This window comes from Magallana gigas, chromosome 6 (assembly GCF_963853765.1).
Source record: "Magallana gigas chromosome 6, xbMagGiga1.1, whole genome shotgun sequence".
Lineage (NCBI taxonomy): Eukaryota > Metazoa > Mollusca > Bivalvia > Ostreida > Ostreidae > Magallana > Magallana gigas.
In genome coordinates this window covers 31,633,342-31,651,451 of record NC_088858.1, presented here as the reverse complement: position 1 = coordinate 31,651,451, position 18,110 = coordinate 31,633,342, and the positions used below count along the sequence as shown (strand labels likewise).

The 18,110-nt window shown below is 31.6% G+C and overlaps 1 protein-coding gene across 9 annotated transcripts in view; it reads left to right on the top strand.

Annotated features, from left to right (window-relative positions):
- Nucleotides 1-15,011, top strand: part of LOC105341571 (mitogen-activated protein kinase kinase kinase kinase 3) — a 33,940-nt gene extending 18,929 nt beyond the window's left edge. For all 9 annotated transcript variants that reach the window (XM_034467764.2, XM_034467761.2, XM_034467760.2 and 6 more), the window contains 13 exons: nt 2,881-2,934; nt 3,488-3,572; nt 4,249-4,328; nt 4,534-4,594; nt 4,894-4,999; nt 5,423-5,585; nt 6,009-6,109; nt 6,384-6,466; nt 6,898-6,963; nt 7,363-7,455; nt 7,564-7,634; nt 7,747-7,802; nt 12,126-15,011. In XM_034467764.2, the coding sequence (XP_034323655.2) occupies nt 2,881-2,934; nt 3,488-3,572; nt 4,249-4,328; nt 4,534-4,594; nt 4,894-4,999; nt 5,423-5,585; nt 6,009-6,109; nt 6,384-6,466; nt 6,898-6,963; nt 7,363-7,455; nt 7,564-7,634; nt 7,747-7,802; nt 12,126-12,213 (1,107 nt within the window). In that variant the 3' untranslated portion in view covers nt 12,214-15,011. The remainder of the gene's footprint in view (nt 1-2,880; nt 2,935-3,487; nt 3,573-4,248; nt 4,329-4,533; nt 4,595-4,893; nt 5,000-5,422; nt 5,586-6,008; nt 6,110-6,383; nt 6,467-6,897; nt 6,964-7,362; nt 7,456-7,563; nt 7,635-7,746; nt 7,803-12,125) is intronic.
- Nucleotides 15,012-18,110: the final 3,099 nt, after the last annotated feature.

The following is an 18,110-nucleotide window of genomic DNA, read 5'->3' as shown; positions in this document are numbered from 1 at the left end:
GTTTTGGATGCTGGATAAAGTTAAGTTCTTGGAACAGGTCACATGTTTAATAGATTATAGTACTATTTCAAACTTGCATAGTTGATTTAACATGTAATATGAATGAATCGCAGAGGTAGCTTCAGATGCAGAGCTTGATCTCCATTATCAAGGATGCTAAAAAATTAATCTTAGTTGTTACAGGTCCTAACTTCACCAAACTTGAATGGATGATGCGTCTTATAATACAGATGCACCTGATGGGCTTGAATGCTGAATCTGAGTCAAAGGTTTCGGATGCTGGATGAGGTTTAGTTTTTTGGAACAGGTCACATGTTTTATAGATGAAAGCTTGCATAGTTGATTTAACTTTATTATAAATTAAACGCAGAGGTTGCTTCAGATGCAGAGCCTGATCTCCATTATCAAGGATGCTAAAGAAATCTCCTACCTCACTCAAACCAGATTGATAGATACATGTGTTTGTTGATTAATGATATAACATGATTCCTATGATATAGTATTGTATGATATGAAACAATATTGTTTGATATGATACAATATGATATCATATGTTATATTATAAAAAGTTATACGATACGATATGATATTGTATCAATTTTTTTGATATTTTATGATATGATATTGTATCATGATATTGTTATGTATAGTATTGTATATTATGATACAATATTGTATAATATTATATTGTATTTTTAATTTATTATTTTATCAGATGATACAATTACATAAGATATTGCAAAATATTATATTGTATCCTATGATACAATATTGTATATTCTATAATATTGTATCATACAATATTTATAATATGATATTGGTTTCAGTAATATAGAATTATATCACATGAAATTGTATTATATGATATTGTAATATTATATTATATTGTATCATACGATATTGTATGATATGATATTGGTTTATATGATATATTATCATATCACATGAAATTGTATTATATGATATTGTAATATATATTATTGTGTCATATGATACAATATGTATAATATAATAATGTATTTTAAAATATTTTACTTTATCACATAATATTGTATCATTTGATAAGATACAATGTTGGAATCAAATTATATTGTATTATATGATATAACATCATATAATGTATCAAATATGTTTCAGTGTCATTTAATACAATATCATACTATATTATACAATATAATATCATGTTTCAATGTTATGATGTATTATGTTATATGATATTGTAATATAATACTATATTGTATTATATTTTATGATATTGTATTATGTGATCAAATACAATAAGGTATAACACAATACAATGTCATATCATACGTTACAATATCATATCTCATTATTGTTTATTATGGTATTTTATTGTATTATATGATATATATTATAAATATGACATGATGCAATATTTAATTTTATATCATTGAATTGATTAACATATGAACATATGATTATCATAAAAAAATTTATCAGATGATATACAATATTTTGTCAAAACAGAATCCATGAATATCCAAGATCATAAAGTATGATTTTCATATAAAATGATAAAGGTGGTTTTATGAAGGTGATGTCTCATAAGGGTGATGCTCCGTCTCGGTGAGCTTAGTAATCTATGATTAATTATGTTTCTTATAGGTTTGGTTTGGTATATCACTTGGCTTATATGTACATTCAGCATTATTCAAATCATGTTTTTTGAATTTTTATTTTCAAATTTTTTGGTGGATGAGGTGTTTACTAATAGAGCATGCTAAGAGTGGGCGTGTTTACATGTATCTATTCAAGTCATTCAGAAGATTGCATTTCAATCATGCAGTAGTTGTTGATTAGTAAATACCATATCATCATGCAGCCATTGCTTTTAATACACTCTACATGCATTACACAAATGGCTGAAAATAAACCATACTTTGCATTGAATGGTTTATATTGAGAATTGTTTATATTGTGGCATTTTGTTACAATTGGCCATGAGTGACTTTGATGCATATAAAGATTGCCGGTATATAGTCTAGCTTGCATGTGCCGATTATTTCAGTCATTCTCTACAAATACATGTATTAAAGGCACCATAACTGTATCAAGTTCAATAAGTTCCATCCATTTGTATTACATGTATCAAAAACATATTATAAGGCCAGTTTTAATTACCTTACTGGCCATGTATTGGCCAATTCGGGGATGATTTCTTTCAAGTGAATGATTGGCACAGTATCAACTTTACGTCTAAAGCAGAAAAGTGAATGTAATTTTGGAAAACCAATTTATCAATTAATATCAAGATTTTGATTATAAAAGATATTCATTATAAGTTTGCCCATTTGCAAATGCATTATTTTGAGACTGGCCATTGGGTTCCAATGATACTGTGTCAGAAGCATGTTTCAGAGGAGAACAAATTACACTCCCTATCTTATACATGACCATACATACATGTAACATGTATCATTATCATAATCTAAATATGGTATTTCTTTTCTCCTTCAAATATCTTGATAATACATGTATCTCTTTAAATATTTATACTTTGCTCATCACCATAACACCATTATTTTATATCATAAATGAAATACAGTGATACACAGCTTTGAATTTTTTTTTTTCAAAGTTTACACCTGTCCAGTAAAAGGTTCACATGTATTCACTTGCTTTAATTTATTACCCTGTCACAAACCACTTCCAATTTCAGTGTGAATTATGCTTTACATTATAAAATACATATTTTTTGAATGCACATACACTTTATTAGATAAATATCAGAATATCTTCAAGTTGGTTGAAAAGGATTATCTTTATAGTAAAGATTTAAAATAGAATGTGCCGCCAGATATGTGCATTTCTTTTGTGATGACAGAATATGTTGATCTATATGATATTTTTTTGTTCCAGAACAAAGCAGACAGACCAGTCAGCAATGGACTTCCTCCCACTCCCAAAGTACATGTAAGTGTAACAGTTATAGCTACCACTGAAATATATAAAGAAATACAGTAATACTCCCACCCACAAAATTATAACTACGGTAACCGCTTAACTTTATAATGTGATAATGAAAGTAATGCTCTGCCTCCCCCATTTGTTTGTATCTGATAGATACTTAGTAGATTAAATCTTAGGTAGATTTGTTAGATGTCAGAGTTATTATACGTTAAATATTAAATATTAATAAAACAGCAGAAGGTTATTAAACTTATTAATTCACACCCTTTACACGTAGTGTACGGTACATGCTGCATTGCAATAATTACTCATCTCGTAAGAAATACTAGTACAAAAAAATTGAAGGAAAAAAATCCCAATAACCTAATTGTGAAACCTATAATCATGAAAATATCTAATTCAGGCATCTGATTTCTATCTGACTGTAATGAGACGTATTAAAACTGTTTTTCAGCAATCATGATAAATCTTTTGCTTTCAACTTAGAGAGTTAAAAGAATAGTATATATGTGTAGAATAAATGTCTTTTTTGTCAATTGAAATTCTGTCTTTGTAGATGGGAGCGTGTTTCTCCAAAGTGTTCAATGGTTGCCCTCTACAGATTAACTGTACAGCTAGCTGGGTCCACCCCGACACGAGAGGTAGGTACTAGTGTGTCAGCATTAGAGAGGTTAAGCATTTCAACGTGTACCTGTACGATAGACGTGTAACTAGGGGAATCCCCTAATGTTATGTGTATTACGTCACATTTTCCGTATACCGCGTAATTCTACAAGTTGTACAAAACGTGTAGAATCAAAAGTACATGTAGATGAAAACTTGTAGCATTCTTTGATAAGAATATAGACTAAGTGTATATCAGATGTTGTGTAATGTAAAGCAGCTTTTGGTTTCATCAAAGTCATAGAATTATTTTATAAACAATGAGAGTGGACTAAACATGTTGAAAACGTTGAATCTAATTATTTTACACGTACGCGAACACTTACAGTTATATAACATAATCCAAATTTTGGTATGTGTACATGTAAACAGACTTGTAGCTTCACACGTACCCATAGCCGTTCACGTTTAAATGCTTAACCTCTCTATTATGTTGCATGGGATAACCTGTAGTGTTTTTCATGGCCAAAGATTTAAAGGAAATTGAAAATGACAGCTACAGTCAGATGTGGCCCTTTATGTTATAACTGCAGTTATGGAAGGAAATTGCTATGAACTTTTATCAGGATCAGGGAATGTAGAAAATAATTCTCTCTGTCAAAAAGTCTATATCAGAGAGTCTGTACTTTTATTTAATTTTCTCTTTGCCCTCAGATCAACACATTCTTATTGGTGCCAATGAAGGATTATATACTCTGAATCTGAACGAGATACATGAATCAAGTCTGGAACTGGTGAGTTTGTGACTATAGGCAGGCCCCCAAAAAATGTTTAATGATCTCAATTATAGTTCAAGTATTTTTGTGTGATTTATTCAAGATCTTTCATTTATCTTTCAAGATCAAATCCATGCTCAAGGCTATGTGCAATATTTATCATTAATACATGAAAATGTACAACATTCTTATTTGATTTTGTTTTTTTTTTTTTACTTGACAGCTTCATGCAAGGAGATGTATTTGGGTTTATGTGATAAAAGATGTTCTCATGACTTTATCAGGTTGGTTTTTTTTTTTTTCAATTTTTTCTTAAAATTATCTTGCAGAAATTGAGTGCAGCTATAGTTTACATTGAATTTATGAATTTATTTATATAGATTGTAAAGATTATGTTTTTGATCAGTTAAAAACATTCATTTGCTTTATGGACAAAAAAACATTTTTTGGACAGTTTTTATTTTGAAATTTGTTAGAATTCTACCATGTTCCTGATTTTCAAGGTCAGAAAAAGGGAATTTACCGGTACATGTATTTGTGTACTAAAATGATTGAAAATGAGGTGTGCTTTGTTGAATTACAGGGAAGACTACATGTCTGTTCAGACATGACTTGAAAATGCTCCATAGCAAGCAGGCTAATAGACTGTCACTGCCCATGAACAAAATTCCGGAGAAATTAATTCCAAGGTCAGTGATGAGGCACAAGTAACACAAGAGTAGAATTATAATGGTGCTTGTATGTCATTCCTAAAGGCTAACTTCAGTTCCATTGGTTGGGGATGTTATGAAATCATTTATGACTTTTTAAAATATTATTTCTAAGGCTTATAACTATTACAACGTTCCTGTACTCTATTTTTTTTTTGGCAGCTAAAAGGGGTTAGGACCTAACTACACTCTCCATATAGAGTCACTTAAATCTACATGTATATCATCTCTTACGATAAATGATAACAACGATAATAAAATATGATAGTATATATACTCAAGAGGTAATCTCGTCAACAAAATATGTTCCATCTACAACGCATTTAGTACATGTATTATATGGTCAATGGAGGAAGTTTCCATTTATGAATTTTAATGACTTCAGGCTTGATTGTTTTGCAGGAAGTTTAACCACACTACAAAAGTTCCAGACACAAAGGGGTGCACTCAGTGCTGTGTGGGGAGGAACCCCTACAACGGGTACCGCTATCTGTGCGGGGCCCTGCCCCACGGCATTATCCTCATGCAGTGGTACGACCCCCTCAACAAGTTTATGCTTCTGAAGGTCAGTAATTAAAAAAATACCTTACTCTATTTAATGACATGAGCAGTACAAATACTGTTCAACCTCATTTGTAAATCTTACTTGTATCATGAAATAACTTCAATGACATGTGAATTATTATTGATAATCATTATGAAAGATATTTATGGATGTAGGGTGAAATCATCTTTAGAAATAATGATCAAGGCCTATGAATACTTTTGATTGAATGATGTTTTGGAAATCCAATTTTGATTTAATGACATTTTGTTTAATTATTTTTGACAAATCGTTGTAATATTTGCTATTTAAAAATCAAGATTATTATACAGTAATATGCCCAAAATATTGATTATTAGTTTATTATAGAAATTGAGTAACATCCCTTTTGAAATCTTACAATAAATGAAAAATTCAGTAAATCATATTATGGTTTTATTGCAGACGTTTGATTGGGACTCCATCCCACTTCAGCCCTCCGTGTTTGAAATGTTCATATCCCCTGAGTTAGAGTACCCCATGGTCTGTATGGGAGTACGGCAAAGGTACAGTACAATGCGGAAATAGTGCACAGTGCACACTTGTATATTTATCAATTCACACTCTCACCATTCACCAAATTCTAAAGTAAGAAGTTTCCCATTTCAGACTCTACTGAATCTAATAGTTACTAATTAAATAACCATTGAAAGTATATTTTGGTAGAGAATTCCATAAATTTTTGTTGTTGTTTTTTTTTCCTTAAAAAAAATCCCTCAAAATTTGCACAATGATCTGCAACTCTAAACTTTAAATGCTGTTAAATGTTTTAATTTCCAGCTCAACGGAGATGAACCAGTTGAAGTTTGACATCATCAACTTGAATTCCAGTTCCCTCTGGTTTACTGAGCAAAATGATAATGGTGAGTTTATTCAGGTTAAGAGCACCTGTTCACGGCAAGGCCTAAAGATGTTCTTCGATCCCTCTAAATATGCTTATAAATTGTACATACTGTAGATTTCTTGATAAAGTTAGTTTTTGATATACGAATAAAATGGCAAGAAAAACCCCTTGAAGATTAAAAATCTTGGAGTTATTATTTGACAGTTATAAACTATATGGCATTATATCAAAAGTTTTGTATTTGTGATTTCTTAATCTTGCCATTCAATTCGAAACAGTTGAACAAAAAAATTGAGAACTTGGAGAAAGTATAAAATAAGGAATCCAAATTTATTTATTTTTATTTTGGTATTGAGAAGGAATAAGCAACTATTTGATAGTTTTTGACATTTGAAGATAATACATGTATCATAATGATAACTTTATCTAAAAAATTTGTTGTTGTTTCAGATCAACTTCTTCCAGTAGTGAATGTCACACAACTCGAGAAAGATACCATTCTAGTCTGCTATGATAGTGAGTGAACCTTTATACTATACATGTGTTATGATTGATATATTTAATTCATGTGATATTCCTCATTGTCATGTGATCATGTTGTTTTAATACTTTTATTCTAGATTTTGTATATTTGCATGGTCTTTATTTTATTGGATACTAAATGCATAATTCAATCTTACTTCCCCCCCCCCCCCCCCTCCATTTCTCCCACCACTCTACTCACTAATAATTGTTTTTGTGCTGATTTGATTTTGAATATGATTTATTTCACATGTTTACAATCTTCCAGTAAACAACACCCAAATTCCTTCCCCCCCCCCCCAAAAAAAAAAGAAAGAAAGAAAATAGGAATTGAATTTCATGTACATGTACTACTTGAGTTTGTAATAAAATTGGCTATTCTGTGTGTTCCAGACTTTGTGCGGGTGGTGAACCTAAGAGGGAAATTAAAATCTAGTAGAAAACAGTCTTCTGAACTTCACTTTGACTTCAAAGTGGAATCGCTAGGTAAGTTTAAGTTTCTTAAATTTGATTTTAAATTTTTAAATGTCTGTCATATCATGTACCATAAAAGGCAAGAAAATCACATTAAATATTTTTTTTTTAATTTTGCAGTATGTTTACAAGACAGCGTTTTAGCATTTCACAAGCACGGAATGCAAGGTCGAAGCTTTAAGGCCAATGAAGTAAGTACATGTACTTCTATAACAGCTCATTAATCTTTGTAATTGTTAAAAAATTTAGTTTCTTTTCTGATGGTTTTGAACATCAAAATGCAAACACATTTTTCTTTTTCAGGTCACGCAAGAAATATGTGATAGAACAAGAAATTTCCGGTTACTTGGCTCTGACAGGTAAATTGTTGAATTTATTCACAAGTTCTTAAGTCACATTCTGATATAAACTAATATTGTTTACTATTAAGGGTGCAATAGAAATTGAAACATTCAATATAAATAGATTATATGCATTTCCACCAAGACGTTTGCATGATCAAATCAACTTCTGTAGACAATTTCTATCATCAGTAACAAACCAATCCTGGTCATAAATAACAGTGATAAGTCAGTGATCAATATTTCTTTCCTATCAGCACTGAATCTGCACACCTTAAAAGCTTGTTTTTCTAAAGGTCAAAACCTCTTCTAACTTAACCCCTCTTGCCCAGAATAAATTTTGTTAATGTAATGTACATGTGAAGCAGATAACTACAACCAATACATGTAATAATTAAATATTTATTGCATTAGATCAATGTTCACGTAATCAGTCTTGCATCATCAGCAATATTAATTATAAATAGAATTGTTTGGGATGGGTGCGAGTTTGTCAGATCTCCGTTCCCCAGCAATGGCAGAAAATAGCTAATCTCTGTGTCGCATGTCTGAATCCCATCATGGGATGATGGAAAATCGATCATCCTAAGGAGGGGGTTTTAAGACTTATGTCCCATGGTGCACTTGCATTTTGAACTGTTTGCCGATGATAAATTCTCATAGTTCAGTGACCATGCAAGTCAATTAAGCTTCACAGTGGTACTGTGTGGTGAAGGTCTGTCTCTAAAAGAAGTCAAAGATTCTCTAGGAAACAAAGAAACAAACAGTTTGACGCATGGATATGTATCGCAAAAGAAATCAGAAATGGGTTTAAATTTTTTAAAAAAAGCTGTTTTAGATCCTGTCCCTAAAGAAAGATAACTCTGTTGATCTTGTTCCTCTGAAAATGCAGACAAAAGATGTATTGGAGATACTGTAGATCTAAGCACACAGTTAATGAATATTTAGGAGTAACAGTCTGTTATCTGTTGATGAAAAGAAGCTTTAATTTGCACACTGCAGTCTCCGTTTACAGGATCATTCACAACAGAGATAAATTAAGTACAAGGGTATTGAGTATTTATATTCCCAACAATGAGAGAGAAGATCACAGGCAATTTAAAAAAAAATACAATGGCCATCAGACGATCATTTTCTTTGGTGCTGCACCATCCCTGCAATTTCGAAAGAATGAAGACATAAATTACACCCAAAAAAAGTTTGTGTCGTTTTTGAGGAATCAGACATTAATGGAGTTCCAATGTAGTCTCAACTTGTCAAGAGAAAAAGAAGCCATGGTTATGAAGTTCAAAACACCTAATTACATGAAATATAATTGTTAATGATAGGATGTATGTTATATGAGATTTGAGGTGCCAATTGCTTTAATAATTCTCCAAGATGTCGAACTTGGGGGATCCTAGAAAGGTTAAACTTCAATAAACCAAATCACCATCAAAAGACTTTAAATGGCTATTGAGGTGTTAGTTTTAATGACTTTTGATCATTTATGATCATGCATTTGAAGTTTTTGAAGTTACGTAACCAACTTCTACTGTCCAAAATTTTAAGCCTTTAATGATTGAAGTATCTCAGTGCTAATTTAACTTTATTTTGATAAAGAAAAAAAAAGAGGCAAATATCGTTTTATTCGTTTAATCGTTTTATGCTCTTTAGTTACCCCCCAAGCAGACATTCATTGCTTTGAGGAAAGGAAAATGTTGTCAGATCAATTTTCTTCATGCACATTAACTTTTAGACATGCAGTTTTCGCAGGTATACTAGAATTATCATCTGAGAAATTAAGTTTTTGCATTAATTGTATAGTTGAACCAATATGAAAATGAGAATTTAAAACCCTTTCATAATGCTGATTTTTTTTTTTTTAAGATTTCAAACTCTAATTTCTGTTTGAAATTTCTGTTTTAACTTTTTTTATGCTGAGCTAATTTTTAATATTGTGTGGAATTGCGTAGTAGTGCTTGTTAAATAATGAATCCTGAAAAAAAAATTAATTTCAAAAAGTTCAGAAACCCCTAGGAGACGTTGATTCTGTTATTTCTGCTTAATCATTGTTGAACCTATTAACAAGGCATGATGCAATTTAGAATAACATTGTTTTTATTTTCATAATTATGTATGGGAGAAAAGTGCTTTAATGAGAAAGCAAGTCACCATAACAGATCCTAAAGCATCCTGAATCAGGCATCCTTCTCTCTGCACACACAATCAATACAGACAATAATTAACAGTTACAAATCTAATTTTTTTTTTTCTATTTGCATCATTACCTTTGTGAATACTGCAATATTAAAACGGAAAACATGCAGGCCTGGTATAGCTTTGTCATTGTGATTATTGTAACCCATGGCAACCGCAAGCCCTGATGCAGGCCACTTTTGATAATGGAGCTTTGTCATTTTTTTTTGTGTGTGTTTCTGATTGAGTGGGTATTAGCTGTGCATGCCAGATATTCTGGTGGTGTTAGATTAGGTAATCTTATGCTAGATTCTCATCTCTTGGGCCCCCACACTTCTTCAACTCCTGATTACTGCATCACAGATCCCAGTAGAAAATCCTCTTGATACTGGCATAACACGTGCAGCTTATCAGGAGATTTCCCCAGAGACCATATTCTTCTTCTTGGTTTGATGTCAGCCGAGGTGTCTCATTCCTGAAGATGCGTTGACAATGTTGCCATGGCAATGTGAGAAAAACAGCTGTTCATCAAGGTCACCTGAGTGTTTGCTTTCTCAGGTGGCCTCATCAAATTTTTATCATATGCATTCTCTTTTGGTCATTTACCTTCCGAAAGAGTAGTGGCAGAGTGTAATTTATAGGCATCCTATTCCTGAATATTTTGGTCCAGCTGTGGTTGTGATGGATTGGGCTATCAAAATTTCTGATTGTTATGAGGAAATATGATCCTCACTTCCACCCCTAAAAGATAAACAAATATCGCAGCAGACAACAGTATTTGTTAAAGCTCCTGTTTTTCAGCCGCTTTAAATATTGATGAAATCTAATTGACTGATGTATTTACGGATTGCCATGGCAATTTCATGACAATACCATCGTTTTTTTGTCAAAGCAGCAAGAAATCATCTTTTTATTTTTATTTTGACTACATCCCTGAACTGATACTTAATTGTGCTTGGAGCCAAGTGAAGAAGTAATGCATATCAACAATGACTCACATTTTTTCTTCCTTCAAAGGTTACAGTTGCATGAGAAAAAGAATCACTGACAGGTTTTAATGTCTATTCCTCCCTGTAGAAAACATCTCATTTCATTTTTCTCAAAATTGAAAGGAAGTCCCACAAAAAATTTAGACATGAATTGCACTTTTGTATTTTTTGGATGGTCGTTAAAAAACACAAAAGCTCAATTGATTGAGCTTTGAATATTAAACTATCATAAATTCTCAAGGTCTCTTGCATAGTTTATAAATTCATGTAAATTCAAGTTATCAAAAAGATTTATAGTAAATGTATATCATGCAAATGGTTATTTTTCAGACATGAGTACAAAATATTGATTTTTTTGGATGCAATTTTTATGACTTTATAATATGCCAGGATTCTGGGTTTTTTTTTAAGAGAATTAAATTTTATAATTAAAAAACCAATTAGATGGAATCTACCATCCAAGATCAATGACATTTTTAATATAACACCTTACATGTATTTAAAGCATGTTAAATTAAACATTAATACAGAAATATGATTCCGTTTTGTTTTTTCCCCTTTCACGCTTGTTGTCAGCTGACAAATATAAGACTGGGTGAATTCTAATGTCTCATATTATTTTTCTGTAAACACAACTTCGTCTAGACGAATTCAAAACGGGGCCAAACCATTAGAAAGTGAGGAAGGGTGAAAGAAAACGGGGCAAAAATAACTCCGTATTGTGTCTATAATTATAAGTTATTGGAAAATGCATCAACAAGCTGGCAAACAAATAACATGTCTCATTACCTCAGGCTTATGTTAGTATAGCTACGGATGTCAAATATTCAACATTTTATTTCAAAGCAATGCCACAAATTTTAACAAACAATTTTAAATAGCCAAAAAATTCCGTTGTACAGCAAATTATTACATAAAGGGGGCTCAATGGTCAACAAATTACCCATCAGATATAAGCTACCAAAAACTATCAGATTTGCTTTGTTTACCTACGAACTATTATTTAGAAGAGATATTAAAAGTCCATAAATTGTACATTTTAAATTTGGGTATTTCACTATATTTTTATATAGAGCTCTTCTTTAAAAGGAGATCAATACAATCAATTAATGGCCATGCCCTCCTAAAATTGAATCAAAATGTGCTAATTATTTTTTTTTATTTTTTTTTGCAGGGTTATTTTGTTAGAGAGTCGGCCCTCGGATAGCCCCAGTGTCGAGTCCAACCTGTACGTTTTAGCAGGACATGAAAACAACTTCTGATTTCTTAGGACGTTTGTTGCCATGATGGAGATCCCTGCTGATTCAGAGAATTTCTATTCTGGAGAGAAGAGTACAGCCTCCAAATTAATGACTTTTCTTCAGAACACACGGAAAATCAAACTTCTGAATGAACCTAGCTCATTTTAATTCCTACTACGTAAAAGTTCAGAAGTTGCTCACGATACCATCAGGGTATATACTAGATATTTTTTGTGATTATAATGCCAAGCTTTTTAATTTTTTGAATCTGAACCAGTCTTTAAACTGTGCTACAAAGTCTTTGAGACCTTTTTTATGTCCCAAATTGACAAATACATGCATCTTGTGCTACATGTACTTGGGGTGTGCATGTACGAGTTGTGGTATATTGTATAACATGCAAAAATACATACATTACATAATCATACACTAATAGTTAACCTTGCAATTCTGAAACCATGAATACTTGTAGAAGAAATCATTACATAAACCAGTTAAATGTAATTAAATGTCTACAATTTTATTATATTATGTCATGGTGGACACATTGCAATTATTGTTCCAGTGAATGGATTATCTACTGTGATCTTTTCCTTATGTTTGTGCTTTTACTGTAAATTGTTTTGTTTTAATTGGTTTTTTTTTTAGTTTTTCTAAACATAAACTGTGAAAATATTAACAGAAACATAATACATATTTGATTAGCTGATTTCTCCCAGCAAAATATTATTTTTTGTCAATAATAATTTAGAATGATATCATGTTAAAGATAAACTGTGAAAAAATTAACAGAAACATTTTTGATTACCGGTAGCTGATTTTTTCCAGTAAAATATTATTTTTTGTCAATATTAATTTAGAATGATGTCATGTAAGAGAGAGAGTATACCATTTTTTTAAGGGTTATGTTGAGAAAAAACATACAGCAAATAGTGCCATTTTAAAAATTACTGCATGAAATAAACATGTCCCTTTTTTCCGCTGGGATGATTAAGAAAGCAATTGAATTTATAATGAATTATCTACAACGTTTATCTTTGAATTAACGACCATGTCATGTAGTAGTGGAACACAGTTTATGATTTGTAGATGATATCGTGTAGATTTACAAATTTCAGTGCCCACAGTATTAGAAAAACTAACCATTGTAAGCTTCCATATTCGAAATCCATATTATCAAGTAATGGCGTTCATGATTTCTTTACTGGCTTTTTAAAGATTTTCAACCAAAAACTCACTTTTAGTGCTGTGTGCATATAGTCAGCTTCGTATTCTCTATCTCCTCAGTTTTAGCCTTTAAAAAGGGCTATTTTTGATGCCATATATTTACATTAATTGAAAATTAAGGAAATTTATTAATGATGAACAGTTAATGAAACATTGCAAAGGCTGAAAAATGGATGGTAGTTGACACCATTAGGCTGTTCTCGTGAGCATGTGTTTTTTTTCCTAAAAAAAAACATGACTGAGATTTTAATTTGAAATGACTGGGCATTAGCCAATATGAATGATGCAATGTAGTTTGTACTCAAAAAGTTGTACCGGTAGCTTATACCTGTATATATATTAAACATGAAATTTGTAAGCATACATGAATTTGTAAATACCTGGATAATTTAAATTTTTGTATATATACTGTGCATATAGTTCAATATGCAATATATTTTATATGCCCTGCATATATTTTGTTTGTTTTTTTTTAAGAAGAAAAAATAAATTTGCAACTTGTAAGCTTTGATGTAGTTGTTTAAAGTTAAGATTATGCCATTGACAGAACTGTGAACTGAAACGTACATAATATGTAAGTATTGTAACTTCGGATTTTTGGATTTGTTATATACCATGACTATGATATATATTTATAGTATATATTTGATTACCAGCAATGTTGGCCAGTGAAATGATGATGTTACATTCCTCTGTCAGGACAAAATGTAATCCATGATCACGCTAAAATACAAAAAATGTAATCCATGATCACGCAGGAATATGACAAATGTAATCCATGATTACGCAAGAATGAAATCGTCAGAATGTTTGGGCTGAATCTTTGATTTAGATATCAAAAAAATTTTTTATTCTTTATCTCTGTTAATGACATTAATATTAAAAGTATCTCTCAATTTTTGTTTCGCACTTTTCTGGGAAAGGGTATTTTTATATTTTTTTTGGGGGGGGGGGGGGGGGGGTGTTGTATTTTTAAGGAGACTGACAAGAATTAAAAATCAAAAGGTTTACAAATTTTGTTGTAGAAAGTCAATTTTTTTTTTTGGATACAAATGTACTGCTAATACACGTGTACTCTGATATACTGGTACTCGGTTGAATGTGTTTTCTGCCTTTAATACTTTTCCAATATGATATAAAGCCATAATACTGTAATTTTATAGAGTGCATTGCATTGCAGATGTGCTAGAATGATGAAGCATAATTTGAGCCTGGCCAATGCTGATATCATTGTCAATGTTTTATTTCGGTCCTCTGGTTTTTCCACCAGAGTTTAGTAGGACGTTGATTGGGAAAATTTTTACCGCAATTCTTCATACACTGTAGATAAGTTGACAAGAAAAAAAAAACCCTTAGTGCTTCTTGCTTGCCCCCAGATTTTTCTTTCTTTTTTGTTTTCAGTTTATAATCGTTCCATAACAAGTGTGCAAGATTTGTGATATGATAAACGGTCTCAAAAATGTATACTATTATATGACTTTTCTTGATGAAGAATTCATGTTGTAAATGTGGGCTGTTGTACAAATTGTTTTGTACCTGCAAAGAAAAACATTATGATGCAGCCTGATCGTCAAATAAAATCAATACCAATATTTTCTTCTCTCATTTTTTGTATCTGCTGGGGTTTTTTACAGTGTATTTTATTGGAATATTGGGGAAGGGGGTGGGTTACCTTAATTGAGACTTGACTCAACTATAGAATTTTTGGACTGACGCCTTCAGAGGTGTGGGTCCATATATCAAGCTGAGCCAATAATCCACAGAGATGGAGAAATTGGGTGGGGTGCCACTTTTTGAAAAAAGTTTAAAATAAAAAATATATATTAGCAATATCCATTTGGTACATGTATTACTTGCCTAGTCGTGGGTCAGGTTCCCTTGACCCTTTTATTTCCTGTGTTGTATAGCTGTAATTAAAACGCATGATGTGCAGGATTCTGGCTGTACAATATTACCCCAACTACCGAGCAGAGGGCCAAAAGGCTCGAGACTTTCACATGAACTCAAAAAACTTTAACATGAGTAAAATATAAGTTAAATATTCTGGTTAATTAAGTTAAAACATTCTTACCTCATCATTGCTATTCCAAAGTTAGGATTATTAAATTGAAATTCAATTAAGCAATTGTGAACCATATTCTGTGTAAATTGAACATTTGAGCTTAACTAAAACAAAGATAAAACAGACTTATAGATCACTGCTATGTAATGCATGTATCTTGGTATTGGTAAATTTCATGAATTGAACAAGTGTACGTGACTTAATCAACAACAACAAAAAAGGATCTAAAAAAAATTAGAGAAACGCATGTCTGAGGATTTTATTTGAGCGCTTCTTTTAATATTATTGAAGGTCAAATTACCGTTTATCTGTTAAAAATATAATGAACAAAAATGAAATCAAAATGGCAAATCATACTCAAGGATAGAGATAAGCGTGCAAACACATCTAGGAGTTAGACATGGAAAACAGGAAATTTAATGCCAATAAATGAACATTGCAGATCAAAGAAATCTCGGGACCCCAAACAGAATTAACGAAATAATTAAACCAACTGAAAGTCAAATTGATTATTCCATTCAGTAGATTTCTCTGTAAAGCATAATAGACTGCATAAATTTTTACATACTAATTTAAAGTTCATTTCTAGATTTGAATGCATGAGCATATTAACTGGCTTTGCTGCAATTTATTAAACGATCGAAATTGATGTACATGTATAGAGTAATTTAGAATAACCGCAAATGATTACGATGGGGGAGGGGGAGGGGGTTAGCTTCTCGAGAGATAATCGTATATTTTGAAATTAATTTCTGTTCATACAATGAAATGCTGACTTTTCGTGTCAAAACATTCTTTCTCCTTGCCTTTATAATATCGAACTGCTTAAAAGCAACGCATTACGAAGTAAGCAATTTTCGCCCAGAAAATATTGCACTCAGTATTTAAGCATTTCAATTAAAAATCAAACTGTATCATGAGTACAAATAAATTTCGAAATGCATGGACATTGAAAATTTATACAGATAAAGACAAGCACTTAACCCCCCCCCCCCCCCCCTTGAAAAAAATCGCAGTTACCAATTTTAAATGTTTCTTTGAGTGTGTAAGTACATACACATTAGGGGCCTACATATAATATCATAATTCATGTACATGTATGTACATGTACATGTACATGTTATAGTTATATATACAGATATATTATGCGGTGTATTTACTTTGGTTGGGGGGGGGGGGTTATGTTATGTATAAGCATACTGGCTTGAACACTTTGAGTACAAGTAGACCAGTCTAATCGACTGTGCAGGCACCGTCCCTTGGTACTCTCTGTTTTCAGGCCACTTTGTTTCTGTATAGCTGTTGTATTCACTGATGTGAAAATCCCATTCATATATTTCATTGTATTAATGAAACATTTTGCATATTGTTGCCTGGACATTGTGAGCAGTATTTCATTCATTATTTGTTATAATCATGATATTATTATTATTTTTTTTTTTTTAAATGTATATGCCCCCTGAGGGCCCTTGATTGGTGAATAAATAAATAAATAAATATATGTATTATATATTTTTCATCATCAAAAATATATAACGGCATCCCTACCAAATAATACATTGTATCATCACATGTATATTTGGGGTATGTTTTTGTATTATGAGAACGCATTCGATTGCCCTTTTCTGGTGCAATGAAATATGCAAAAAATATACCTGCATACAGAAAGGGGGATGATATAGGTACTTCTTTGCATGTGGGTGAAGATACGGACCCTGGGGTCTAACCCAGCTCCAGATCAAATGCAGAATACATACATGATTTAATGCCTGCATTTCAAAACCATCGACAAAGATAGCGTACATTGTAAGTAAACCATACATTTTGCCACGACGAAAACGGAGGATTTCGTTGTAATGCAGAAAAACTGATAATTCTATAATTATATTTTATCCATTCTGAAAAATGTTGCCTTTGGGAAAACAAATAATATTCTGAATTAAAGGATCTGGCTTTCTTTTTTTTGCCATCTGATGGAAATTTAATGTTCTACATATATGTGCATTTATAAAGCTTTAGACATTCGGACTTTTTATTTTATCGATAATCTCAAAGAATATTACTCAAAATTATATCTATAAAAAACATGCATCGTTGGAAATCACGATTGATTACGCGTCGTTCCTCGTGGCTACAGGCGCGGATACACGACAGTGGAAACCTATCCTACATGTACCAGATATTGAAGAATTTGTTTATAAGAGAATGGAGAGAGGAACGAAGCCTTATCAACATGCAGTGGGTTTTCGACGATGAAAAACATGAAGGGCTTCCTGTAAAATAATCCCACAAAATTACGTTTCATAATTTAGACACTAAGCATCGTTTTTTGAAAGGAATAACAGGTCTACTCGAAAGTCTTGACAAGCAAAAAGAAAAAGAAAACCATGATTTCCTTCACAAATTGCCAAAAATCTTAATATGTTGGGAATGCATGGATGGGTCGGTAAGCCGGTATCTTTAAAATTTGTTGAAATACATAAAGTGTCCTTTATTGTTTTAAAATGAAAAAATGTGAGGAAAATCCTTGATTTTATTTTATAAATATTGTTCAAGAAAATGGAAGTAATCATATTATTTGTTAAACTCCTCATTTTAACTTGTAGAATTATTTAAATTTGTTTGAAAA